This window comes from Merops nubicus, unplaced genomic scaffold, assembly GCF_000691845.1.
Source record: "Merops nubicus isolate BGI_N331 unplaced genomic scaffold, ASM69184v1 scaffold42275, whole genome shotgun sequence".
NCBI classification, from domain to species: domain Eukaryota; kingdom Metazoa; phylum Chordata; class Aves; order Coraciiformes; family Meropidae; genus Merops; species Merops nubicus.
The window spans coordinates 9,273-32,386 of NW_008608380.1; the positions used below are offsets into that span (position 1 = coordinate 9,273).

A 23,114-nucleotide genomic window follows, 5' to 3' on the forward strand; every position below is an offset into this window, starting at 1 on the left:
GCAGAGGCCCCCACCAACCCGGCCTGGCCGCGGCGGCTCTGAGCAGCCAGGCGTGGGCAGGAGCCTGCACAAAGGTTTCTCTTTCGGTCCCTGGCACCGTGTCTGGCCACCGCTGCTGCCCGGGCCCGCAGGCACCACAGGGGAGTGGGATGGGATGAGCTCTTCCTGAGATCCCCTTGCTGTGCTCGTCTGTTCTCAGCCTGTTCTCCCAGAGCACGTTCCCTGCTGTCTGAGATAGCCCAGATGTTCCTCTCTCTTCTCCCCATCCAGCAGCTAAGTTCATAGCTTGTTCTTCTGTCTCATGGTTAAAAAAAATATATATTTTACTTTTCATCCTCGTCTCCCTCGCTCATGCTGCTGAGGGAGGCAGAGGCAGCTTTTGGAGAAGAGGGCGGGGAGGCTTTACTGAAGACCCAGGGTGGAGATGGAGAGCGGGACGGAGAACGGCCTCGTGTGGGACTGCTGTTGGGGCTCTGCCGGGGAGAGAAAGCCTGGAGCATTCGGCCACTGCGTTCCTGGAACATCTGCTTCTGCAAAAGCCAAGTGAAAAGGGGCAATGTGAGTAATGCACAGAGGGGGAGGGTCTCTCCGTGGGCAGTCAGGGGCTGCACCACGCTGTGCCTCTTACCTGGAAGAGAGCAGGAAGACAGGATAGACTTCTGCTCTGAACCATGGCCAGTTCAGCCTACGTTTGGCCTTTGCTGCTTCTCCTGTGCTCGTAATAATCCATTTTTTCACAGGACAAGGTTTTTTTCTTGGATCAGACACCCCTTGTGTGAGAACACTGTGTGTATTGTCCTAAGGCAGCTGAAGGAACTCCTTTTGGATGTTTTTATGCATTGGTCACACTCTGTCTCAAGAAGTCAGTTTTCTGCCTGAACTCCCAATGTTTCTTGTTCCCAGGACCTTTTTGTTTCAGTGTGGTGGGATGGACCACCAATCTCCTGCTGAGTTTCCTGGCTGGCCCAGCCTTTTTTCTGCTTTCCCTTCTCAAGGGAGGCAGCCTGGTGCCAGGCACTGGCAGGCGCTTCCCCAGCTACCTGGAGCAGGCACCACCCAAACCCTTAAATTGGGGGTGGAAATGTCAGAATCCAGGTTTATTTGTTGAAAAGAGAAACACGTGCAGTCTCTATATTCTGGTTTGGGCTTTATTGTCATCTTTGCTTTGTAAAGCTGAGTGGAGGCCTGCCAGAGCTGGTGGGGTGGAGGCAAGACCACCTTTTCAGGCAAGCAGGCTGCCAGGCTAAGGCAAACGCTGCTGCTGCTAGCGCCTGCGTGGCCGCGGGCTGGGCTGGGTTACAGGAGAGCTGGCACGGGCTGCGTGGCTGCCGCAGGCTTCGTGTGGCACGTGCCTAACACGTGTGGCTCGCTGCTCCTCCCGAGGGTGCCCTCCTGGGGATGGGGAGCAAGAATTCTCCACCTGGGCTGCGGTACTGGTGGCTGGATCGTAGGCGATGCTCGGCTGGAATGGAAGAGCCAGCCCAAACAAAGTTAAGTTTCTGCTCTGAGAGCAAAACACTTCTGCAAAATGTATTCCGAGTTGGCCTGCCTGGGCAGCTGCAGTCCACAGACTTTCTGAGCTTGAGTTTTCATTTTGTTCCTCCTCCCTTTCCCCCTGCAGTGACTCTGCTCTGTAATGACCTTCCTCCCAGGAAGCATGTAGCTGCCCATCTTGCTCGTCCACCCCCTCTTTGAAGGTCGGTATTCCCTGCCCGCAGAGGGGCAGATGCTAGGTTGTCCCATTAGGTCTCTGATGCTTGCTAATGCCAGGGGTTAACAACTGAGTGCAAATACCAAATGTAACTATCCTTTGTGAGCCACCTCACCCAATTTATATCTTTACTGCCTTGGCCTTTAATAACTTAGTTTTAGAGCCTGGATGTTGCTGCAGTGCAGTGTCAGAACAGTTCCTGCCTGGAGCCACACTTAACATAAAGACCCATGGTGTGTAACCTACCCCTGCACTACTGCTGGGTCCAAAATAGTGAAGACTTCCTAAAATCTCAATAGCTAGCAGATGGTGGTTGCTCCTGATAAATGGTGCCAGAAAACATTTGGACGGGGGAGGGAGGGTTTCTGCTGCTGAGAGCTGCGAGGGTGTCACCAGAGCTGGCAAAACCCTGGAGCCTCTTGAAATTCAGTGGTAGGACTGCAAAATTTCTCTTTAGATCACAGAAACGGAGGTTTTGTTGGCTTAAGTCTGTTTCATCTTCTCACTGAAGATAACCCCCAACAAAAGAATGCTGTTTGATGTGAAATACCTTTTTCTTTGCCAAAGCAAAACACTTTGCCTCCTTCCTGTCCCTGGCATCTTACCAGCCACTTCAGAAAGCTCAGGGACATCACGGTGCTTCATCGTGCTGTGGTACCGATGCTGGGGGGAGGTCAGTGTCCCAGCTTGGCTGGTATCCCATGTGGCAGGGGGTACTTGACTCTACCTTGGGGAACGCAGGCCAGAGATGGAAAGGAGGAACTCTCCTCCCTTCTTGGGCCCTCAGCCAGGCTCTAAGACACCTGCTTCGTGGTCTCTGCTTCAGCAAAGACCTTGTTGCTGGAGCAAGCTGGTGCACTCACGCCTTCAGCAGGGAGAGTGCCCGGCCAGTCCAAACTGCCTCTTGCATCAGTGCTGTAACCAGCAGGTTGCTGGCTAAAACCACAGCTGCCCACAGGAGGAGAAGGTGGTGGAATTCACCTGCCTCCAGAATGACTCTTCCCCTCCAGCTGTGCTCTAGCAGGGTCAGTAAGTCATGCCCTTTAAAGGGAAGGTCCTCCTAAGAAGGGGTGCTCCTCAGGCCATGGGGTGCTGAGGAAGTAGAACAAGCATTAATGGCTTCCTTGAAGTGCCAGAGGGTTAGAGAAGGCTGGGGGTACTCTGGACCTTTAGCAGAGGTGGGAAATAGTTTCAAAGCCTTAGTTCCAGCAGGCTCAGGTACACACAACCCAACCAGTTTAGGGAGATAACACTTTGCTTTTGACAAACTTGCTACTGGGCAAAAGTATCTTGCCTGTTTCTCAATTTTATGGCCTACACATTGTTACTCCTTTGCTTTACAGAACAAGGGCCAGATGGGCACTATGGAGGACTGCTCCTTTTGGGCTGCTGATTCTTTCAAGGCCATGCACAGGTCCAGGCTGTGGACACACGGTGTGGCCTTCACACTGTCCCTGGGTGTTCTATTTGCAACCTATAAGATTTGTCTGAGCCCCTGCTGATGTCTGAGGCGATTCCTACTGCAGCCAACCCTTACTCCCTCTGTGCACGGAGCAGAGGGAAGACAGCCCTTTGGAGGGACACTGCTGAGGGAGACTGACAGGGGAACCCTACCTTGTGGGCCTTGCTTCCTGGCTGCTGACCTGAGTGCAGCTGCCTGCTCGTACGTGCCTCAGAAGAGGTGGAATGGACCCTGCTGCTTTCCACCTGTAGAGCGGCATCTGGGCCATTAGGGCCTCTGTGCTGGGCTGTATGGTGTTCCTCTCTCATGCCAGAACAAAGGTTTTGTGCCACAATAATTGTGGTTTCTGACCCCTCTGTGACTTGCAGAAAAAAACACAGGGGATTGCATAGGTGGGAAAAACTGCCAATGAATTGTAGGCGTTTGAGAACGGACATCTTGACCTTTTCCACAAATGGGCATTTTTCTGTGGGTTATGGGGCCCTTGCTTTTAGAAAATTGATGCTAGCATAAAATGTATAAAAATAATTATTTGTGAAATAATAATAGCATATTAATGGCATGCAAATTACTGATCTAGGAATCCAGCATGCCCGTAACGATTCCTGTACTTTTAATGTCAACATTAAAAGCAACATCTAACAGTAGTAAAGAAAATTAACATTAATAACAGTTTTGACACTAATAGCAAGTTATCATTATTTTAAAAGTCTTTCCTATTGCCAAGGCTCAAAATGATTTAAAAAAAAAAACACACCACCTCTCAGCATGCTGTCACCGACACTGTTCCTGCAACACTGTGAGATTTTCACTCCCCTTGTTCTTAGCCAAAGGTCTCTGTGGTCACACCACATTCTCTACTCAGTGGTCAAACACTACCTCAGGAAACAGGAGGCCACCTCCATCCTTCCCCTGCCCCCCCAAAGACCTTTGTGGAGCAGCTTTTCTCTAATCAAATTTAGCAAAACGATTTATCAGTGAAGGTTTTTTAAAAATGCTGTTAGTGTGCAGTGTTGAGTGGGTAGAGCCAGGGAACAGGATCAAGGCTTTGAAATTCTTTTCCTCTCTCTGCCCAGCCAAGCTCACCTCACCTCCTGTGAGTTTCATGTGCTCTCCTGGCATTAGTTATATTTATTCAGCACCATTCAGGTGAGGTGGTCCCTTCCAGCCTAGACATTCTATGATTCTATGGCTGCAGGATCATCCCACACAGGGAACACTTGCCAAGCTCTATGGAGAGTAACTCCTTACAGAGGAAGCTTCTCATGGATATGGTCAATGCAGGTGAACCTGGGCTTTTCATCACAAGAGTTACCCTCTCGCCCCCCCCCAAGGAAAACTGCAACTGTCAATGAATAAATTGCTAAATAACCTGTTGGTTTATATGGCTGGGACTGGTGCTCTTTAGAGAACACCTGCCTTTGAATGAGACAGGTGTAGCTGTAAGGGGGTTATAAAGATGCAGTCTCTGTTCTGAAGCCTTCACAGCCATGTCTAGGCTTTTCTCAGCTGAGTGGTAATCAACATGGCAAGTCATGGCAGGGAAAAGATGAGGACTCCAGGAAGAGGCAGGTACTGTGTGTTCTAGTGGCACTAAATTGTGACATGGCTGTGATGTGGGCTACTTAATTCACTAGGGGCCTGGGATTCTTCCCAAGGATTTGTATATAAACAAAAACTCTGCTGAGATCCTTTCAACAGAAGGTACCTTTTGTGATGGGAAGTTGTTCAAGTATGAACTGATAAGAGTGACCTGAGAGAACATCACGTGTGTGTTTGCTCTTTAAAAATATTCCAACATTATCTGCTTCATGCTAGTCCTAGACTGTTTCTTCTCACTTGGTGCCTCCACTGACATTTTGCCTCACACTGTAATCCATGAGCAGCTAAAGCTTCGCAGAAGCCTCTTGCAGAAGGTGTGCTTTCAAGTGAGGAGGGAGCTGCCTGACTCTCTCCGTGCCACGGCCTGAAAACGTACCTCTGAAGCATCCTGCTGTTCTGCAGGGTTATTTGTCTGGCCCTTACTCGGCTCCCCTCAGCTCACCCTGCCCTGCTGGCTGCTCTTCTCCACACCTGCCCACCCTGCCCTGCTGGCTGCTCCCCTCCACGCCTGCCCACATTGACTCAAACCGCGCAAAAGCTTCACCCAGAGCTTGCAAGTGTCTGAGGCGGTGCCCGTACTGGAGGGTCTGGCTGGGGCCTGGGCTTCCGCCAGAACACAGCTGCACAGAGAGCTTGTGGGGAATGACTGACTCCCAACAGGGAGCTCTAGAAAGGTCTGATGAAACAAAGGATAAATTCTGCATTCGGATTAAGCTTTGCCACTGGTTTCAATGTAGCAAAGGCAAGTTGTACAAGAAAAGAAGGCTTCTCAAGGTTTAGCAAGCTATCAGGACTGGAAGATGGGGGCCAGGACTGTTATGGGGCTCTAAAGTGTCACCAACTTGCCACTCAGTTCATGAGGCTGCTTTGAGCAGGTAAGGCCCTGAGGTTTCTCCCCAGAAGGTTGCTGTCACAGATTCTCATCAGCCCTTCCATGGTACCTGGGGGCCTTTGGTAAATGGGCTCTGTGGAGCCAGCACGTACTGAGGAGAGCTTTGAAAGTGCTTCAGTTCTATCTGAGCTTTCCTGCAGCCAGTTAGATGAACCTGACCACTTGACATGCAAAATCATTTCTTGGAGCTTTAAATCAGTGGTTTTTAAAGTTAGAAAATTGTCATCATCTACTGCTGAGCACAGAGCACAAAGAGAACTATTGAAAAACTTTTCAATGGTCCCGTTGCCCTCACCATCTCCAGTGGTAACTTCTCCCTCATATCTGTGGGGTCCCATTTTAGTGCTAATGGATAAAATAGGCTGTATTAGCCTGTTTGCATGTGTGTTGCTGTTACACAGCTCTACTGAATGCAGTATCACATTCAGTATTGTACCTTCACAAAAGATGGAAATTATCCCAAAGAAGCAACAGAAGTGACATATCCTCCTGCTGCAGTGTTGGCATGCGTTACCGGATTCAGCAAGCAGGTTTGGCATTATCCTACTGTGCTGGCTTTCAAAACAAAGACTGCAGCAAAATAATCTGTTCTTGACCTGTGTTACAGAGGAGAAATAAAAGCCACTCAGACTTCCTGGGATGGCAGAATACCTACCCAGGCTCCATCAGGTCCGAACAGCTCTAAAAAGTTGCCAATAAATTCCCTGGACTTTTCTTCCCATTTCTGAATGAGGTCATGGCTCTTCTCTTCCACCTTGTAAACAAACTCTTTTGATTTTTCCTCCACATTCTTGACTTTTTCTTTCATTTTGTCCACTTGGTTTTGAAAGCGGTATTTCTTCTCCTGTTTCAAAAGTGCAGACAGAGATTAATGTATAGGGACTTGGAATTAATTAGCCACTGACAGCTGAAAAGAAGAAAAAAAATGCATTAATGTATCCTAATACATATGGCCTTGGTTAACTATTCCCATGTTAATTTTATAAATACAAATTCAGCATTTGTGGAATGAAGTGCAGAAGGCACATACTGAAAAATCTGTCTCGTGTGATTACTGCGTTTAATCCACTACATGAATCTTTGCCTGTTTTCAAACTGAATGCAGTTTGAAAATTGCATCAATCTTGTGAAGGATACAAATGAGAAATTAACAGCTCAAACTTGGCAGTAAGCAAAAGGCAGATCTCCCTGGCTTTCCTAGCAAACACAGCCCAGTGCTGACGTGCAGCCTGGGTGTCAGCATGGACCAGTCGTTTGGGTTGGGTTTCCGCAGAGTGAAGGCAAATGCTCTTCACCTCCAAGCCTGGCTAACGCTGATGCTTCTGGCCACGACAAAGATGTGTGTAGGCCAGTGGCTTGTGGCCAGCAGACTTCACAGGAAAGACAGCAAACTCCTAATTGCTAAGTCACACAGAAAAAGAGGGGGACAGAGAAGATAATGTCACGGTGCTCTCGCCAGGCCAAGCTTCTGAAATAGTTCAGGGTCAAAGGGCTTTTGTCCTGAAATGTTTGTGTTTTGCAGGTATACAGTACACCCACCTGAGGCTGTGCCCTTGAAGATGTAATGGTCTCTAGAAGCACAGATCACTATTGTTTTTTTTAATTTCCTGTGAATTTCATTTAATGGGGCACTTGAATTTACTTTTAAAACAAATACTGTTTAGCACTGAGGTGGGTTTTATTCTAGCTCATGAATCATGAGAGACAGTAGAAGAACTGTCTTAGCAGGCCACTAGGCCAAGCAAAATCCTCAAGATCTAAAGGAACTGAGCTCACTTTGCAGCTACTAGGGCATCACCCCTTCCTTTGACAAGAAAGCTAGTGTTGTTCTGCCTTGGTGAAATCTGTCGGTTTAACTCTGAAACACAGTCTCTGGTGCAAATTATTTCTGTATTGGAATTACTAAAAGCTAAATACCCAAATGCCAGGAGGGACTTCAGGATACTTCAGTGTCTGAGACTGTTGCATAAGATATGCTTCTCCTGATATTTTAACCTTAGAGCTGCTAGAGGGTACATCTGAGAACCCCCAAGGCATCCAGCATCCCTTAATTTAATGGATATTTGCAGTAGTGATCCTTCTGTGTGGAGAATTTACAGACAGGGTATTTTAGAAGAGTAGAAGACTGAAAGAAAGCAGAGTGAAGTAAGTATGTATGCCCTGTGATCTGTGATTTATCTGCCAAATTTCAAAATAAGAAACAAGTAAACAAAACCCTCATGAAATAACGCAATTCAGTGCTTCACAAGGGAGTTCCCAGCTCCAGGGAAGGAGGTGGGAAGTCCTGCTGCAAGCCAGCCCAATCACAAGGAAGATTTCAGTTATGCGTGTTATCTCAAGGCCTTAAGTTAAGACTTGAAACAAAAAACGAAGGAAAGTAAACTTTAAATTCTGTTAAGAGTTTACTCCTCATGGGAGTGGAGGGCTAAGGTGCAGTTCTGTATGTAGGAGCTGAATAATTTGAGCCCTCCTTTCAAATGGTGGTCTTGCCCTACCTATTGTGGCTTCTGATCTCTTCAGCATCGTTTACTTACCAGCTTCCTAACACGCTTCCTTGTGTTTTAAATATCATTTTAGTTTCCTCTAGTAATCTCACTGCTCAGGGGTTAGGGGTTGGTCTTTGTTTTCACCCTATTGAATTGTAAAGGAAGTTTAGGTAACAGAATCTTTGCGCTCTCTGCTGCTCTCTCACAATGGGAATAAAGAAAGAAATTGTCTCTTCAGTGAGTGGCTGCAAAGCAGCTGCAGCTGGGGAGGGATGGGCTCCTTCCTAGTGTGTCCCGAAGTCACCTACAGCTCAAGGAGGAAGGGGGAGCAGCAGCTTTGTTACAAATCTGAAAGTGTAAGATGGAAATGAAGCTGCTAATTCATAGGAGCAATTCAAATTATCCTCAGCTTACCAGTTTCTCTTACATTAAGTTCTCCATGGATATTTTAAAAGCAGCAGGAGGAAGATGTCCTTTCTTACCCTCTGTTCTGCGTGCAGTGTCCTAGGAGAGAGCGTTTCAGAAGCAAAGGCAGATGGGTGTACTTACATTTATGAAACTGACGTTCAGCTGTTTGGCCGTGTAGCCTCGCTGGAGGTTGCGCCGGGCGTACACGTCATAGTCCCGGACGATCCTGGTGATGATATCTGATGTGGAGATTCCTTCAGTTCTCTGTGTTGGTACGAACATTCCTGAGCAAAGTGGGAAAAGAAAGCCTGCTGAGAAAGCACAGCAGGGGCAGGGACTGTGGCCGGTAGCTGAGTTTGAACACAAAAATACCCAACCAAAAGTCAGAGTCCATAGCCCCCATTTCATGTCCACCTGGCTATGTCAGTGGCTGCATAGCCACTCTCCCTGCTCTGGCAGATCAGTCCCTAAGACAACTGGCCATCTATTAATACTGCCTGTATTGTCCTCAACACAGCAGAGGTATACATGGCTTTTTAATTGCTCCTCATCAAGACAGGATCACTTCAGCTGTTAAGCAAGTCACAAAGGCAGTACCAGCAGAGTGCTAGCGTGCCTTGGTTTAGTCGTTATCTAAGGCTACAAAAAATTATTACTATCACTTATACATAATTGCAACATCAAGCTGCTGATGAGAGAGAGCAGTGAGATAAGATTGGAAATGGTTCTGCAAAAAAAAAGTAGTGCTTTGTCTTAAAAGGGTGCTATAGCTACTGGCAAATTAATCCTCACGTGTTCACTTGAAGAAGGCAGACATTGCTAGATAATTTCACAGGGTTGGAAAAAAAGAGCTGGAGAAGGAATCAAGAAGCTTAGCAGCCTCTTGTGACTAAATGCTGATCTCTAATTAATATTCTGCTAAAAAATAGATTATTTTAATCACAAGTAGAGAGGTTTCCCTGATCGTGCTTTTCAGGCTTCCAGCAGTCACTCGGGAAACTATTTTTGGAAGCAGTGAAACCCACTTTGAGCCAAAAACCTTTACAGACAGGAGCTACAAGAATACATGAACAAGATCCAAACCCTACTCTTGCTGAGCCAAAAGTGGAATTGTTTTCAAGTAGATGCACAAACCCATGTATAAGCACGTTACCTTTAGTCACTGATTTTGTTTTCATATGCTTCACATGTTGGACTGATTCATGTTTTCCAAACTAACTGCTCACAGATGTGCAGAGGTTTCGTCAGTGCACTGTTTGTCACCCAGCCCATTGTTGTCCATATGCTTCCCCCTCCCCCCTAAAGGCAGTGGGGAAATGGGGGCCCATGGGGAATCTACACAAGGAGCAACACAGTCCCCATCTGCTTCTTTACTCCCCAACAACCCAGTGTGGGACAATGGGAGTACAGGAGCTAAGGAAGACGCACAAACACATCCACAGCTTTGATCTATTCAAAACAAGCCCCTTAGGAGAAATGGGAAATTCGTTATTGTAACAACGCTCTTCTGGACCATTAGGACCTCTACAGCACTAGGTCTCAAAACTCTTCACAAATACAGTAACATTTTTCCCAGTTTATATGAAACAAAATTCAGCTGTACGGGACTGAAGTCGCTTCTCCAGCACCTCACAGGGACAGCCACGGGACAGACCGCAAGTCCCTGAAGCTGTCAGTCCCTTTGAATTTCTCGACGGGACATGTGCACACTGCACCCATGCCAAACAACAGCAGAGAAGGATGTGCCTGGTTTGGGCACTCTGCAGCTCAATCTGGTAACAATGCAGTGACACCAAGAGCTCCTATCAGCACCTTATAGAAGAAAAGCAAAATAGCTGCCTGTCCAGCACATACACTGTATGTCCTTCAGTGACCCGTCCTTACCAGAGGCACCATTGTTCCATTGCCTAGTGAAGTAAGCTGGTGCTGTCTCTGAAACTGTAAACAGTAATGCCCAAAGGAGAGTTGTGAGTCTGATACCACAGTGAGATTTGCAAGTGGAAAAAGATCAAGAACTGCTGCTATAAAAAGTTTATTCTTTCAGCTCAGGTCAATACCTGGTCTACTGCTGTCATTGTATAGCTTGAGAAGGTCACTTTGCACAACAAATTACCAGCAGGCAGATTTGCTCTGGTATTTTTTTAGGTCTCCAATATAAATGTTTATGCAGACTAGGAAAAGGGTTGATTTGCCAGAGTTCAAACCAGCATCTCCAGGGAACAGGATAAGAAAGGTATGATCAGTTCCTCCTCCTGCACTGTTCACTCTGTTACAGGATAGCTGCTGTCAACAGTGGCTTAACATTATCTCCTGAGGTTTAATTCAACATCCTTCAACTGAAGAGATACAAACTCCTGATGACTTCAGCATGTCCATATTCAATGTAATATGGTAGTCAACTAAAGTGCTAAATAGCCATGACAAATTAATTACTCTGGTACTGATCTAATCCCTCTCCCAGTGGAGTGAAAATAACCCTCAGTGCAAATCAGAAGCAGATCCTGATGACTCCTGAAGGCTGCCCGTGCTTGCCCGTACTCAGAACTGGGCTGTGTCATCAACAAACAACTGAAGTTGGCTGGGCTCCTGTGGGACATCATAAACTCATTTTCATCCATTCAAAGCTCTTAGTCAAGCACCCTAAAATAATTTTAAAAGCACAGGTGAGACTCTTTTATGACAGAACTGAATGGTTTCCTGGGGGTTGTGGCAGGAATTCAGCCAAGGACATTGTCTGTGGTTTCACAAAGTGAGTCCTGCTGCTGAAGTCAGCAGTACCTACCGCTAGGGTGTAAGAGAACGTGATACTATCTTGGCTGCTTCTCTCCAAACAGTTGTGGTCAAAAGACAGTAAAATAATTTGACCTGAGGCTGAAGAGGAAGGTGCTGAAAATAAGAAAGTACAGTTGTCCTTACCTGCCTCCTTTATGTGTTTGTATACATCATCCGAGCCAGCAGAGGAGTATGGGATGTCATCATGGGCTACAAAGTCAATCTGCCAGTGAACAGAAGAAGAATCACATGCCACCATCACTGAATTTTGGTTCAGCGTGGGATCGCTGTGGAGGAGCATCTCTTTTCTTGACTTCAGCTGACTTGCTTTTGACATTCTCATCCTAAAGCCATCACCTAGAATATTGCACTAGATTTAGGCCTACAACTGTTGTATTGTATGATCAGTTATGAAAGAACAGAAAGCTTGTCTCCAGAAACACTGCCGTTAACTGCTGGTTCTGTATGATAGTCTGTAGAAAGCCTAAGACACCCCTTCCTGCTTTTATTGCTACTAGAAGAGCTAAGTCAAGTGGCAAAGCCTTGGCTCTCAAAGCCACTGAGGCAGGATTACTGCTTGTGCCTCCTTAGGGCTGTGCACGTATGTGTGTACAGCCAGTACAGTCATGTTCTCCTTTCATCACCCAGTGATGTGAACACTAAAATATATCCTAGTTAATTATGCTTTTGTTAAGCCATATATATTGCAGGACAGTCAATAGCATGTAAGAAATTCTATCCTGTCTTTCAGAGGACACATGACATTTCTATGTATTTCTGGCCGATTATGACACCTGTTGACATTAAGAAATGTGCCTTTAATTCAGGACTTCAGTCGTTACATGATCGCTTTCCTGGTTCATAGTCTGCTTTCCTGAAAGCCATCTTATAATAATTCTTCAGTGTTATTTTGCCATTCAAAAATCCCTCTAGAGAAATCATCTCAGCATATTGAGAAAGGCAAGACAAATATCATGTTTTCTGATAAAGATGGAGGTAAGCAATGCTATGTACCTAACTTCAGTGAACAAAATTAATTCGATAATTTGCTCCATCTAATACAATTTCACAGACCTGCTGTTTATTCTCAACTGTCAGTCTACAAAGGGGAAGGGAGGGACAATGCGAGAAATGTACCTTATGTTTTTCAAGGAATTCAGGTGTCAGTGTCCAGGGTGCATCTCTGATGACCTCATCCACGTAACGACAGTGTCTGAGGGCTTCATATCGCTCAGTTTCATTCATCACAGTGAAGCCTTTGAATTTATGAGTTAAATCATCACTGCAAACTAAATATATGGACATATCAGCAAAATGGCTCCACACTCAGTAGAATCAGCACAACCAGCAGCTGATTATTTCTTGATAATTCCATTAAGCGCTTAGTTATTAACTTAGCCAATTTTGGCATACTCCAGGGCATCTAAGAGTTCTGCTCAGGGTTCTTCTTAACTTCCATAACTTCTGAGAGATCCTCCCCTTTCTGGAGCAGCAGCCAAAGCCCAGGTGAGATACTACAGGACATCTCAGGTGGTATGATATGCATATGTTAAGCCAACTCAATCCCACTAGAAGTAGGGATTCCTGAACTGTGAAACTTCAGGGGTGATGGCCAATGCTTGAAAAACAATCAAAAAGTGCAGCATTGGTGAACACGCAGAGCTTGCAAACTTCATGTATCACAGAGGGATTGAGGCAGGAAGACACCACTGGGCACCACCTAATCCAAAGCCTGTTCCTCACAGCAGGGTCAACTACAGCAGGTTGCTCAGGGCCATGTCCAGTTGAGTTTCCAAAGCTGGAGACCCCCTCAGCCTCCTGTTAGCATTTTTTGTTCTTAAGCAAGCAGTGCTCTAAATGATGAATTTGCCAACAAAGCTCTAAACCTCAGCAGAAGTTTCTCACTAAATAAACACTGCTGGAAAACAAGTCATGTCAGATTTTATAGGAAGCTGTCTCTGAGTTAGCTTTGCATTCAGCAGGTTTCATCGAAAGAGATTTAAGGCTTGTGTCATGTTCAAATGGGAAATCACAGAAGGAAGTGAAAGGACTGGGAGTAGCTCTATGCTCTAGTGGAATGAGCAGAGTTAAAGTCCAGAAATCCTGAACCTTTAACTCTCCATGTACCAATGCTTTGTCATATTGCTTCTAAAATGAGGGGAAACAACACCCATATCACCAGAGGACCACAAAAGTTAGGTATTATCTTTCTACCCAGAGAGCATTGCATAAAGCACAGCGACCTGTCCCCACAAGTGTAACCCTGTCCAACGTTACAGCTATGGCAGGTACTTGACACCCCACACGGAATAACGTGATACCCGTTTATAGCTGGGTTGACAGTGGTTGTCCTTCACCACAGGTCAAACCCCTGCCTTTGGACCTCACTTGTCTGGGGCACGGTAAATGTACTTGACAAATGATAAATGCAACATTATTAGTACTGCAGGGAAGTGTGAGAGCAGCCCTGCAGCTGCTGCTTCTTTCTAATTTGAAAACATCAACCTATCAGGCAAGGTGCTGGCAAAGATGCCATCTTTTTTTTTGAGAATCTAAAATGGATGTTCTTGCTGTGATGGTCGTTAAGGACATCTAAAGTAGGGAAAACGTAGGCAGGCTTAGATAGCCCTGGAGTTCGTGCAAAATTCAAAGCCAGATAATAATATACATATGAATTTCAGCTGGCAAAATGCTGCTTTATCCTATTATGTCATTTTTTATGCCTGCTGACAAGAAATTTAATGGAGATCAAAGCATTGTCAGTAGAATGATCCCTTATGACATTGCATTTACATTTATTTACAGCCTTTATGACCTCTTAAAGCTACCCACTCCTGGAGGAAGGAGTCTACTAAAATTATTGAAGAACAGTAATTTTTGCTGGAACTCTGTACAAAGGTTTGATTTTATTTTGTCATTGCTGTTTGTTCATCTACAGTGCAGCCACAATATCTCTGTATTTCCTTTTGATTCTGTCATCCTATTCTAATGATTGATTTGTGAAGTTCTTAATGTCCATTTGAAAAAAGAAAAAAAAAAAATCTTAGCGCCAAATAATTGTCTTTACAATGAGGAGTAGAAGGGACTGGTTGTGGTGCCCAAAAGACACACAACACCAGTGCTTCTGCAGCACACATTGTATGTGGGTGTGGAAAGGTGCCCACTTTTTTAACACACCAAGACACAGTGCCTTGCTGGGAAAAGGAACTGATGAGTGCTGGCTGCTTTGTCCTTCACTCCAAAAATAAGGACAAAGTCAAGCTATGCTATGAATTTCAAAGGAGCCAGGCTTTTGCCCCAGAGCTCCTTCCCTGACCTGAGCCACCCCCTACTCCCTTAAAAGCAAGAACAAAACCTACATAACTTGCCTTTTTTTTTTTTTTTTAAACCTCAGAATTTTGCACCTCCATGTGCTTCTTCTGCAAGCTATCTGGCTCAGCAGGCAAACAAGGAAGTCCTGGATGTCTCCTTCATAAGTAACGGTTGTCTCCTTTCCTTCCCAGAAAGCTCCATGGGAATTGTCACAATTCATAAACTTAAAACCAAGACGAGTGTTTATAAGAAGATTTTTACTTTTCCTCTGTTCTGGCTCTTTTCATGCCTCCTTTCAACCGACGTGGGACAAAGATGCAAAATAATGCATCCTTATCAAATATTTGAAAGTTGCATTCACATTCCCTTTACCACCACTGCTCTAAGCATTTGAGTGGCTGAAGGTTGCTCTGAAATGTTTATGTGCTGTGAAACTGGAACCAAAATGCATGTCTATGACGTCTCACGAGAGCAGATCTTGCAGAGCGAGCTAGGCAGGAGAGAACCACCCTCTGGTGACTCCTCAGGCACATACCAGCTGCTGAATAGCTGTTAGCCAGCCCCACAGCAAAAAAAAAAAAAGATATTTATAGCAAAAAATCTGATAAGAAAGTACTTGTCCAAGGAGGGACACTTATGAGCTGACAACTACACTCAAATCATGACCTACATTTGGGTCTCCAATGATAATGGGCTGGATTTAGCTTCTCTGCTGATGTTGAAGGCTGGGCCTGCACACATAGTACTGACCTGGCCATGGGCTGTGCCTGGCTGGTGGTTGGACTGAGGAGCCAGAAATAAATTGAGTGGTTGATCTCATTTGCTCATCTCTGTCTTTGAACAATTTTGAGTGAATAACTGAAAAATGTAAATTATTCATATGGAGCTATTCTAAGCTCAGAGTCATGCAGGCACCTGCTTTAACTAGAATGGGAATTGTGCCTATGCTGCTGAGGGCAGAATTTGACTTTTACTTTAATTGATACAATTGTAAGATGTAATTTAAGGCAAATCACCTACAGAAAGCCCCCAGAGTGAAAGCAGCATTCAAAGTCATGAGCAGCTGGGGGGTTCAACCACAGCAATACGTCTCGGTACTGAAGCACAAAAGCAAAAATCCAGCACAATAAATAACTCTGATCTTACCTCCTACTAATAAGTAGCTATTTGGGAATAGAGTTTTGGCTTGCATAAGAGCTCTAGCATGGCCAGAGTGGAAGAGGTCAAATATCCCATCTGCATACACTCTGACAGGTCTGTCAGCTGTGGAAAAAGAAACACAACAGTGATTTTTCAGCCCCAAACCAAGTTGCAGTTAACTCTACTGGACAGGTTTTTGTTCCCAGATCAGATGATTGTGGAGATTAAACCCAGTTCTGATGTTCAGAAGCAACATGAGTGAACCTGCAGTGGTTTATCCCGCTCATTACTTGTTCTTCTCTGTACTCTCTGCTGTTTTCTCTCAGACTTAGCCTATTTATTATCATCTATCATCCCCATATTTTAATTTAGCAAAAATGTCATCTTCCTGCCTCATTCGGAGTTTCACCATATGTCTTGTACTTTTCTTCCTGCCTTTCTAGTCAGTTCTGCCTTCTGGATTTTTTCAGTTTTTTCCTATCATCTCTGTTTTCCTCCCCTCTCGTCTGTGACTTTCTTTTTTCCACAGCTTACCTCTGTAAAAATGTATTGCTTATGTCTTTCAGATACAACTTTCACTTCCCTTTTTCTGTACTTCCCCCAAGCTCTTCTCTCTAACAAGCCTATAATTTCTTTTTCTCACCATCCTCCTGATATTGCCCTTGTAACTCTTGCTTTCTGTACAACATCTTTAGCAGCATCTTCCAGATATAAAATGGACTTGCTTTACCAAATGACACACCTGATAGCTCTGCCACTTCCAAGCAAAAGGACAGTGGAGATAAGAGCAACAGAACTGTAACCTCCATGGACTGTGCTTCAGTGCTACAGAGAGATGTCCCTGCTGTCAGGACATCCAAAGGTCCATGGGAAAATGTTGTTCCTTGCAGAGCTGACTGGAAAGCCATGGCTTACCCCTATAAAGTATATGAGCTTCAAGAGCTTATTTTAATTAAGTAAATAAGTAAACAAAGGCTTTCTCTTGGGATATAGGGTGGCTGATGTATTTGGGACTTTATGTGAAATCATCCCATTTCACAAATGTCCAGATAAAGGTATTTGGCATGGTTTCTTTGCAAAGGGCAAATGGCCTTTAAGGTCACTAAAGGTCCAATGTGATCAGCAAGAACATCAATGAAAGACAAGTTTTTCCACATACAGAGAGAGTAAAGGAAGAGAATCCAGAAGGTAGCCACTACACAACACAATTGTCAGGCTGGATGGAGTGGCCTGGCAAGCCTTTCTTCTGGTCAGCATCCAGCATCCATGAAAACATCAAACTCTAACTTGGAATGTTCTCTCTTGTTGTTTCTCTAACAGAAGATAATGGTCCTGTAGTTAATGGTTTCTTCCCCATCACCTGATAGCACCAGCTACCAGGCTGGCCTCTCTGCTTCCAAGTGGAAGGCACAAGTGAACATTGACAGCTGTTTGTAAGGCAGAGCCTGTGCTTTGGGAGCACCCAAGGTCCTGCAGATGTGGGTCTCTACACATACCTGGTGTCCCCAGGCGGGCTTGTGCAATGGTTAGCTTCTCATGGGGGGCTTGGCACTGACAGCTCGTTTCATCTGCAAATGGAGCAGGTGCCGTCAGAGTCTGGAAGGAGGAAAAAACACAAAGTCAATTTGGTTTTTTTCTGTCATGTAGTTAAAAAAGAAACATTTAGTCATGGCAGGATGCTATAACCAGGGTTAATGATCATATGTCCTCTGTGGATTTTTGCTTTATGGTCACCCCTGAGCACACCCAATTCACACGAAGTAAAATGATGAGGAAAATAAATCTTTCTAAACACATCATGCAGCCCAATTCTTTGTCCCCGTTGAGAAGAACAAGCATTTTTTAAGTGTGTACAGGTACAAAATTTTGCTCTTTGCAGAACGACATCAGGTTTGATGGCCCAAGCAACTTAATCCTTGGTATGGTCTCAATGACTCCAAAGGCTCAAGATGCAAAATGCATCCTGCTACCTGTAAAGAACAGCTGCAAAAACTAACTGGGATCTGGAAAGCTGCAAATGAGCCACCTCTTCACAAGCACCAGCCCCCACCACTGACATCAATACAGATAACTGGGACTACAGGTTTTTCTCCTGTGTTTTTAACCAGAATCTTGTACAATTTTGAGGAGCCATTCAAAAAAAAGGCAAAAATGCAACCAGAAGTCTCACCTAACTAGAGCTAACTGAGCTGCAACTTCTTTCTCTGGTCTGACACATACTGTAATACTACTAAAATGCTCTAACTATGGTCAGAGCACCACAGGGATACTTGCTCTGAAGAGCTTACAACCTAAAGATAAAAGAGAGAGAGTGAGGATGTATGAAGAATGACATGGCACTATCTATCCATCAGGAAACTTGATTATTGAAATTGTATTTTCTGCCAGTGCCTATGTAGGAAATTATCAGCAACCAGAACCTCAGACACTTATTACCTGCCACATGGTCTGATATGAAAAAACATGCTTCTACTGCTCTGGGCTTGAAATCTTTACAAAATCATAGCTGATTTTTGGATTGCTTTGTTTTTATGAGATGAGGTGGTGGTTGAGACCAGCTGAAGGAAATTTTTCACTTCCTTTGCCTCCATCATGATTTAGCTGGGATCTTGTGGTCTCACAGCTGTAGCTTAGTTGGGTTTTGACACGGACCATTTGTGTGTCATACCAGTTTGAGAACCCATGGTTGATCACAATGGAATCTTTTTTCCCCTTTAGACATTTTTTCAGCTTTTAGATGCTGAATGTTTAACCACTGAGCATTTATTTTCTTTAGCATCCGTGAGCCACCTTAAGATACGTCATACTTAACTCATGCTGACCTCTGAGCTCACTGGCTTTTTGCATGGAAAGCTCAGAAGAGTAGTAAAACAGCAACAAAGACTTAAAAGATTCATACCCAGCTTTTTCTGGTGATTCACTATTAATTTTGTTTACTGAAAGCACTAATATTTCATGCAGATTTCTCTTTTTTTCCTTCCATTAGTCTTTCCTTTTTTTTCATAATCTCAAATGTTGCAGGAAATCATCATCATTAGTGTCTCAGTGATTAATCACACAGACAAGGATAAAAATGGAGAAACTATGACCAAGTCCAAGTTTCTGTCTGGGTTTTGTGGATGGGAACTGTTCATCGGGCCACCCACGCAGCACAGCGTAGAACATTACACATAATCACACCATGCCAGCTCCTTCCTTTATTTTCTAAATACTGTCTTTTTGTTTCTGGCTTTGCAATCGCTGTGTGCTAACCTGTCTCTTTATCTCCAAGCAGGGTCAGGTTACACAGCAGCCCATACAGCCCGCTTCCTGCTGGGATAAAGAGGAAGGCAGAAACGTTAAAGCAATAATGGCTATGGTCTGAGGCCTGCAACTGGCAATCAGATCCTAGCTTGGCAGAGGCTGTTTCCTTGGAGATCACTTGAAGAAAATAGGCCTGGTTTGCAGGAAGATACCCTTTTTTTCCCCCCAGGCAAACACAGTGGTGCTTTTCATCCATGTAATGGCCTTTGCAATGCCAGGATTTTTCTTTCGGTCTCTGCTGGATGGGGAACAGCCTCTGTTAGTTTCCCACCAGTCCAGCATTGGTAAACGCTTATCACTACAGCTCCCTTTACAGCTGAGGGCTCGGAACCAGACCTGTCAATATTCCCTTTACACTGTGACCCCTCAGTCATTGGATATGGAAATACATTAAATACATGAGATTGGAATCAGCAATACTCCATCAACAGCACATAGAGAAATGCGTAAATACCACGTGCTGACAGATCAAGGGAATACAGCAACAGCTTCCCAATGAGTATCCAGCACTATTTCCCTTTATCTGGCCTAGAAAAGTGTTGCTGAGCCTAACAGAAACATAGTATGCATAAAATAAGATGAGACCATTCGGTTTGTATATAGGAGCATAAGATAAAATATTTCAAGAAATTATTAAAACCCAGAAATAATTTATCAAACCTTTCCATTTTGTATATAATTACTTGTATTCTTTCCAGTTTCTTCTCAGTAATAACCAGAGCTGGAAGAAGAGAGCAAGTAATTTATATAGTAGCTTTTTCATTTTGGTTAATCCATTAAAGTACTTTTAAAAAGTTGCTGTAGTTTTGCCAATAATCAGATGTTTAGACAAAAATTTTGTGCAAATGTACTCCTGTCTTTCTCTGACAGATTTTTCCTTTTGTTTGTGCCTTCATTATTTTCTAAGCATTTACATTTTGCGTTTAGTCAAGCAGGTCAAACTAGCCTTGTCACATGGACCAAGGTAAGCTTCTGAGATCTGCATCATCCTGTAGCAGGGTGCTTTATAGCCTAAATGTGAGTTCAGTGATGAAATATCTTTTTGTTTATTCAGCACCTGCCTCCCCCTTGTATTATTTGATATTCTTGTACTAGAAGCTTCTGTAAATTCATCCATGGTCACCTGTTTCCTGCCTCTCTCTTTTCTCCCCTCAGTCACATTTTCCAGGCTGAAAAGCTTTACCTCATTTATTTGTTCCTTGGATGGGAACTGGTCCACAACTTTGATTATTTTTGTTGCCCTTCTCTGTTAACTCCAAGGTGGTTTACACAGTGTTCGAACTGATAACTCTTCCAGATTCTAAAGCTTTAATAGACTGGCATAGAAAATTATTTACATGGTGCTCACGCTTTGCGGTTAGTTTTGGTGACATAAGCACCTCACAGGTCAGCAGGGAGACTGTACTTTCATTTAAGCAGTCCAAATGCCATATTGTATTATTAATATGTGGTGTCTACAGAAAGCCTATTGCATGTCATAAATGGAGAAGTAATTGTAATATTAGGACTCATTAGTGATATTTACTTCAAATGATGTTAAAAAACTCTTGCAGTGCAAGTCCTGTTCTCTGTGAATTAAGACACTACATTCAATTATAATTAAATTTACTTCCTAAAGATGAATGTGTGTGAAAACATCACATCCAATAACCCCTGCACGGCAGAAGCCATTCATTCTGTCACAAGCTTCAATAGTGTCTTACAAATTCTCACAAATTTGGAAAATAACTGAATGATGCTCAATCAACTTCAGGACATTAAAAGATGGAAGGTAGGAACAGGGAGGCTTCTTAGCAAACACCTCACAGCTCCATTTGTATCCAGTAATGTCTTTGTAACCTCTGACTATATTTAATGAGACAGGGGCCCAGAGAGGACAGTGCAGTGTGGTAGGCAGCCCTCAGCTGGCTCTGTGGCTGGGATACTTTATGAAGAAGCCCTACATGACAGCTAGAAGCTTATTTTCAGGTGCATCTTGATACTGCCTATTTATTATCACTCTTCATAGAATCTTAGCCTACTGTAGCCATTCAACTTAGCTGCTAGTCAGCAGATACACATTCACAGCTTACATTTCCAATGGATCAAAAGAAAAGTGGTCAGTGATTTGTAGAGGAACAGGAGTCACACCACTGAAGTAACAGGTCAAAAGCATAAGCACCTCCGCACCCCCTTTTTTGTTTACAGTCTGTAATAGGAAATAAGTGGCTGTATTATTGTTTGCTTGTTTTTTTTATGTTTGGTTGTTGGGTTGGGGTTTTTTACACAGCAGCAAGGAAAACGAGTAATCTTTTTAATGGGCACGTCTATACCACCTCCCTCACCACATGACATAGACAAAAATGTTGTCCTCTTGTTAGAGAGAATAGCTGTATTGTCATCTAAGATTTTGCTGTCAACAAAGGTCTAAGAAAATTTCAGCTCTTGAAACCGGTACAGCTATACAGGCAAAGCTTGGTAGAACATGTTGGGCCTGTGCTTATAAAACAATTAAGCTTGTAGGCAAATTCTGTAGGAGGTCTGATGCTGTAATTCCCTTATCTCAGAGGCAGTAGTTAAAACAGAGAACTGATTTCACTGGAACGAATCACGTGGGTAAGATCTACTCACACGAGGAAAGATTATTTTGGGAAACTGCTCCTGATGTTGGCAAACAATAATTACAGGCCAGGAAACATGGGTTTTAAGGAACATTTAAGAGAAAACAACTATCAAAACTCCTGAGAAGGAACTAAAAATACATCCTGAGTTTTTGAAGCATGAATACCCTTTGTAAGTGGAAAGACTTAAGGACTACCAAGGTCTTCTCTTAGACGTTCAGGGAATGAAAGTTGTGAAAAATTAAAAACATCTTGCCTCGTGTATTACCTTTAGTAATCTTGACCCAAACAGGTAAATTTATGAGCAATTAAGTTGTAATTGAATATTACTGGTGGGTGCTTCCAGGTAACTTTCTACAAACAGTCCTAATATTAACACAAGTATCAAAAGAAAATCTAGCCTGTTCTCCCACAGTTCTGCTTACTCAGGCAGGTGGATGTAAACTAAAAATAGGGCAAACTAACTGAGTAAGAACAGTAACTTGAAAAAAAAAAAGTCCATTTGCAAGCATTCCAAATTGCCTTATTCTCAGTTGCTCTTTCTGGGCTTCATCTTGAATCAAGATTAAGTGCAAGATGCAATTACAAATTGAAGATAGAATAGGAAAAAAATAATACAGCTTCTACTGCCTTCTCAAGAAGCACAATGATGTATATACGTACAGATTCATAGATTATGCAACTAGAACAATTACTATATAATGTAGTCTAATATTTGCAAAAAGGCCAAAGAATTTCATTACAAGATTCCTATGCGACAGCCATGACTTTTGACTGAACTAGAACACATTATTTAGAAAATAAAATCCATTCTAGGGGTAGGACAGGCCCCAAGTCAAGCAGAGCTCAACTGAGAGAACTGCCAGTGAAGCACCTGAAGCTCCACGAGCACCATCTGAAGAAGAGAGAGTGGCCCTTGGCAACTGACCCACCTGAGCTCGCTCCCCGGGCTCAGGAGCTGGAAGGAGCCCTGTGCACAAGTGACCCAGGTAGGACTTGCTGAAAGGACAAAGTGTGGCTCAGGCAGCGTGCAGCCTGTGAGCCTAGAGGTCCTCCTGTCCTGATGGCTGGAGACAGCCAAGCTGTCCAGTGTCCTGGCACTGAGGAGGGATGTTGCCACGTTTCAGGACAACGATGATCTTCTTCAGCAGGGCACTGTTTACCAAGTGGCAGCCTGCAGACACCATTGCAAAACGAGGACTGCACAACCAGACTGCAGAACCAAAGTGGCCACAGTGCATGTGCAATTCAAAGACGAATGGCAGGCGCTTGCTGGCCCAAGAGTAATGCTGAGGGTTGGCCATGGTCAGCAGACCAAAAATGTGTAACCACTGCTCTAATGCCATGCTGTGTTTTACTGACCATCCAGAAGCTGGAGATAACATCAGTTCATGTTTTGGTGGAGCAGATCCTCCTGGAGGCACTG

The 23,114-nt window shown here is 44.1% G+C and overlaps 1 protein-coding gene across 1 annotated transcript; it reads right to left on the bottom strand.

Annotated features, from left to right (window-relative positions):
• Window positions 1-323: 323 nt before the first annotated feature.
• Window positions 324-18,230, bottom strand: PCYT1B (phosphate cytidylyltransferase 1, choline, beta). Its single transcript, XM_008940247.1, has 8 exons — window positions 18,222-18,230; window positions 17,282-17,381; window positions 15,792-15,908; window positions 12,471-12,622; window positions 11,478-11,556; window positions 8,703-8,845; window positions 6,323-6,511; window positions 324-530 (listed from the first exon to the last, which is right to left on the bottom strand). Exons 1-8 carry the CDS (start codon window positions 18,228-18,230, stop codon window positions 324-326), a joined length of 996 nt encoding a protein of 331 aa, XP_008938495.1.
• Window positions 18,231-23,114: the final 4,884 nt, after the last annotated feature.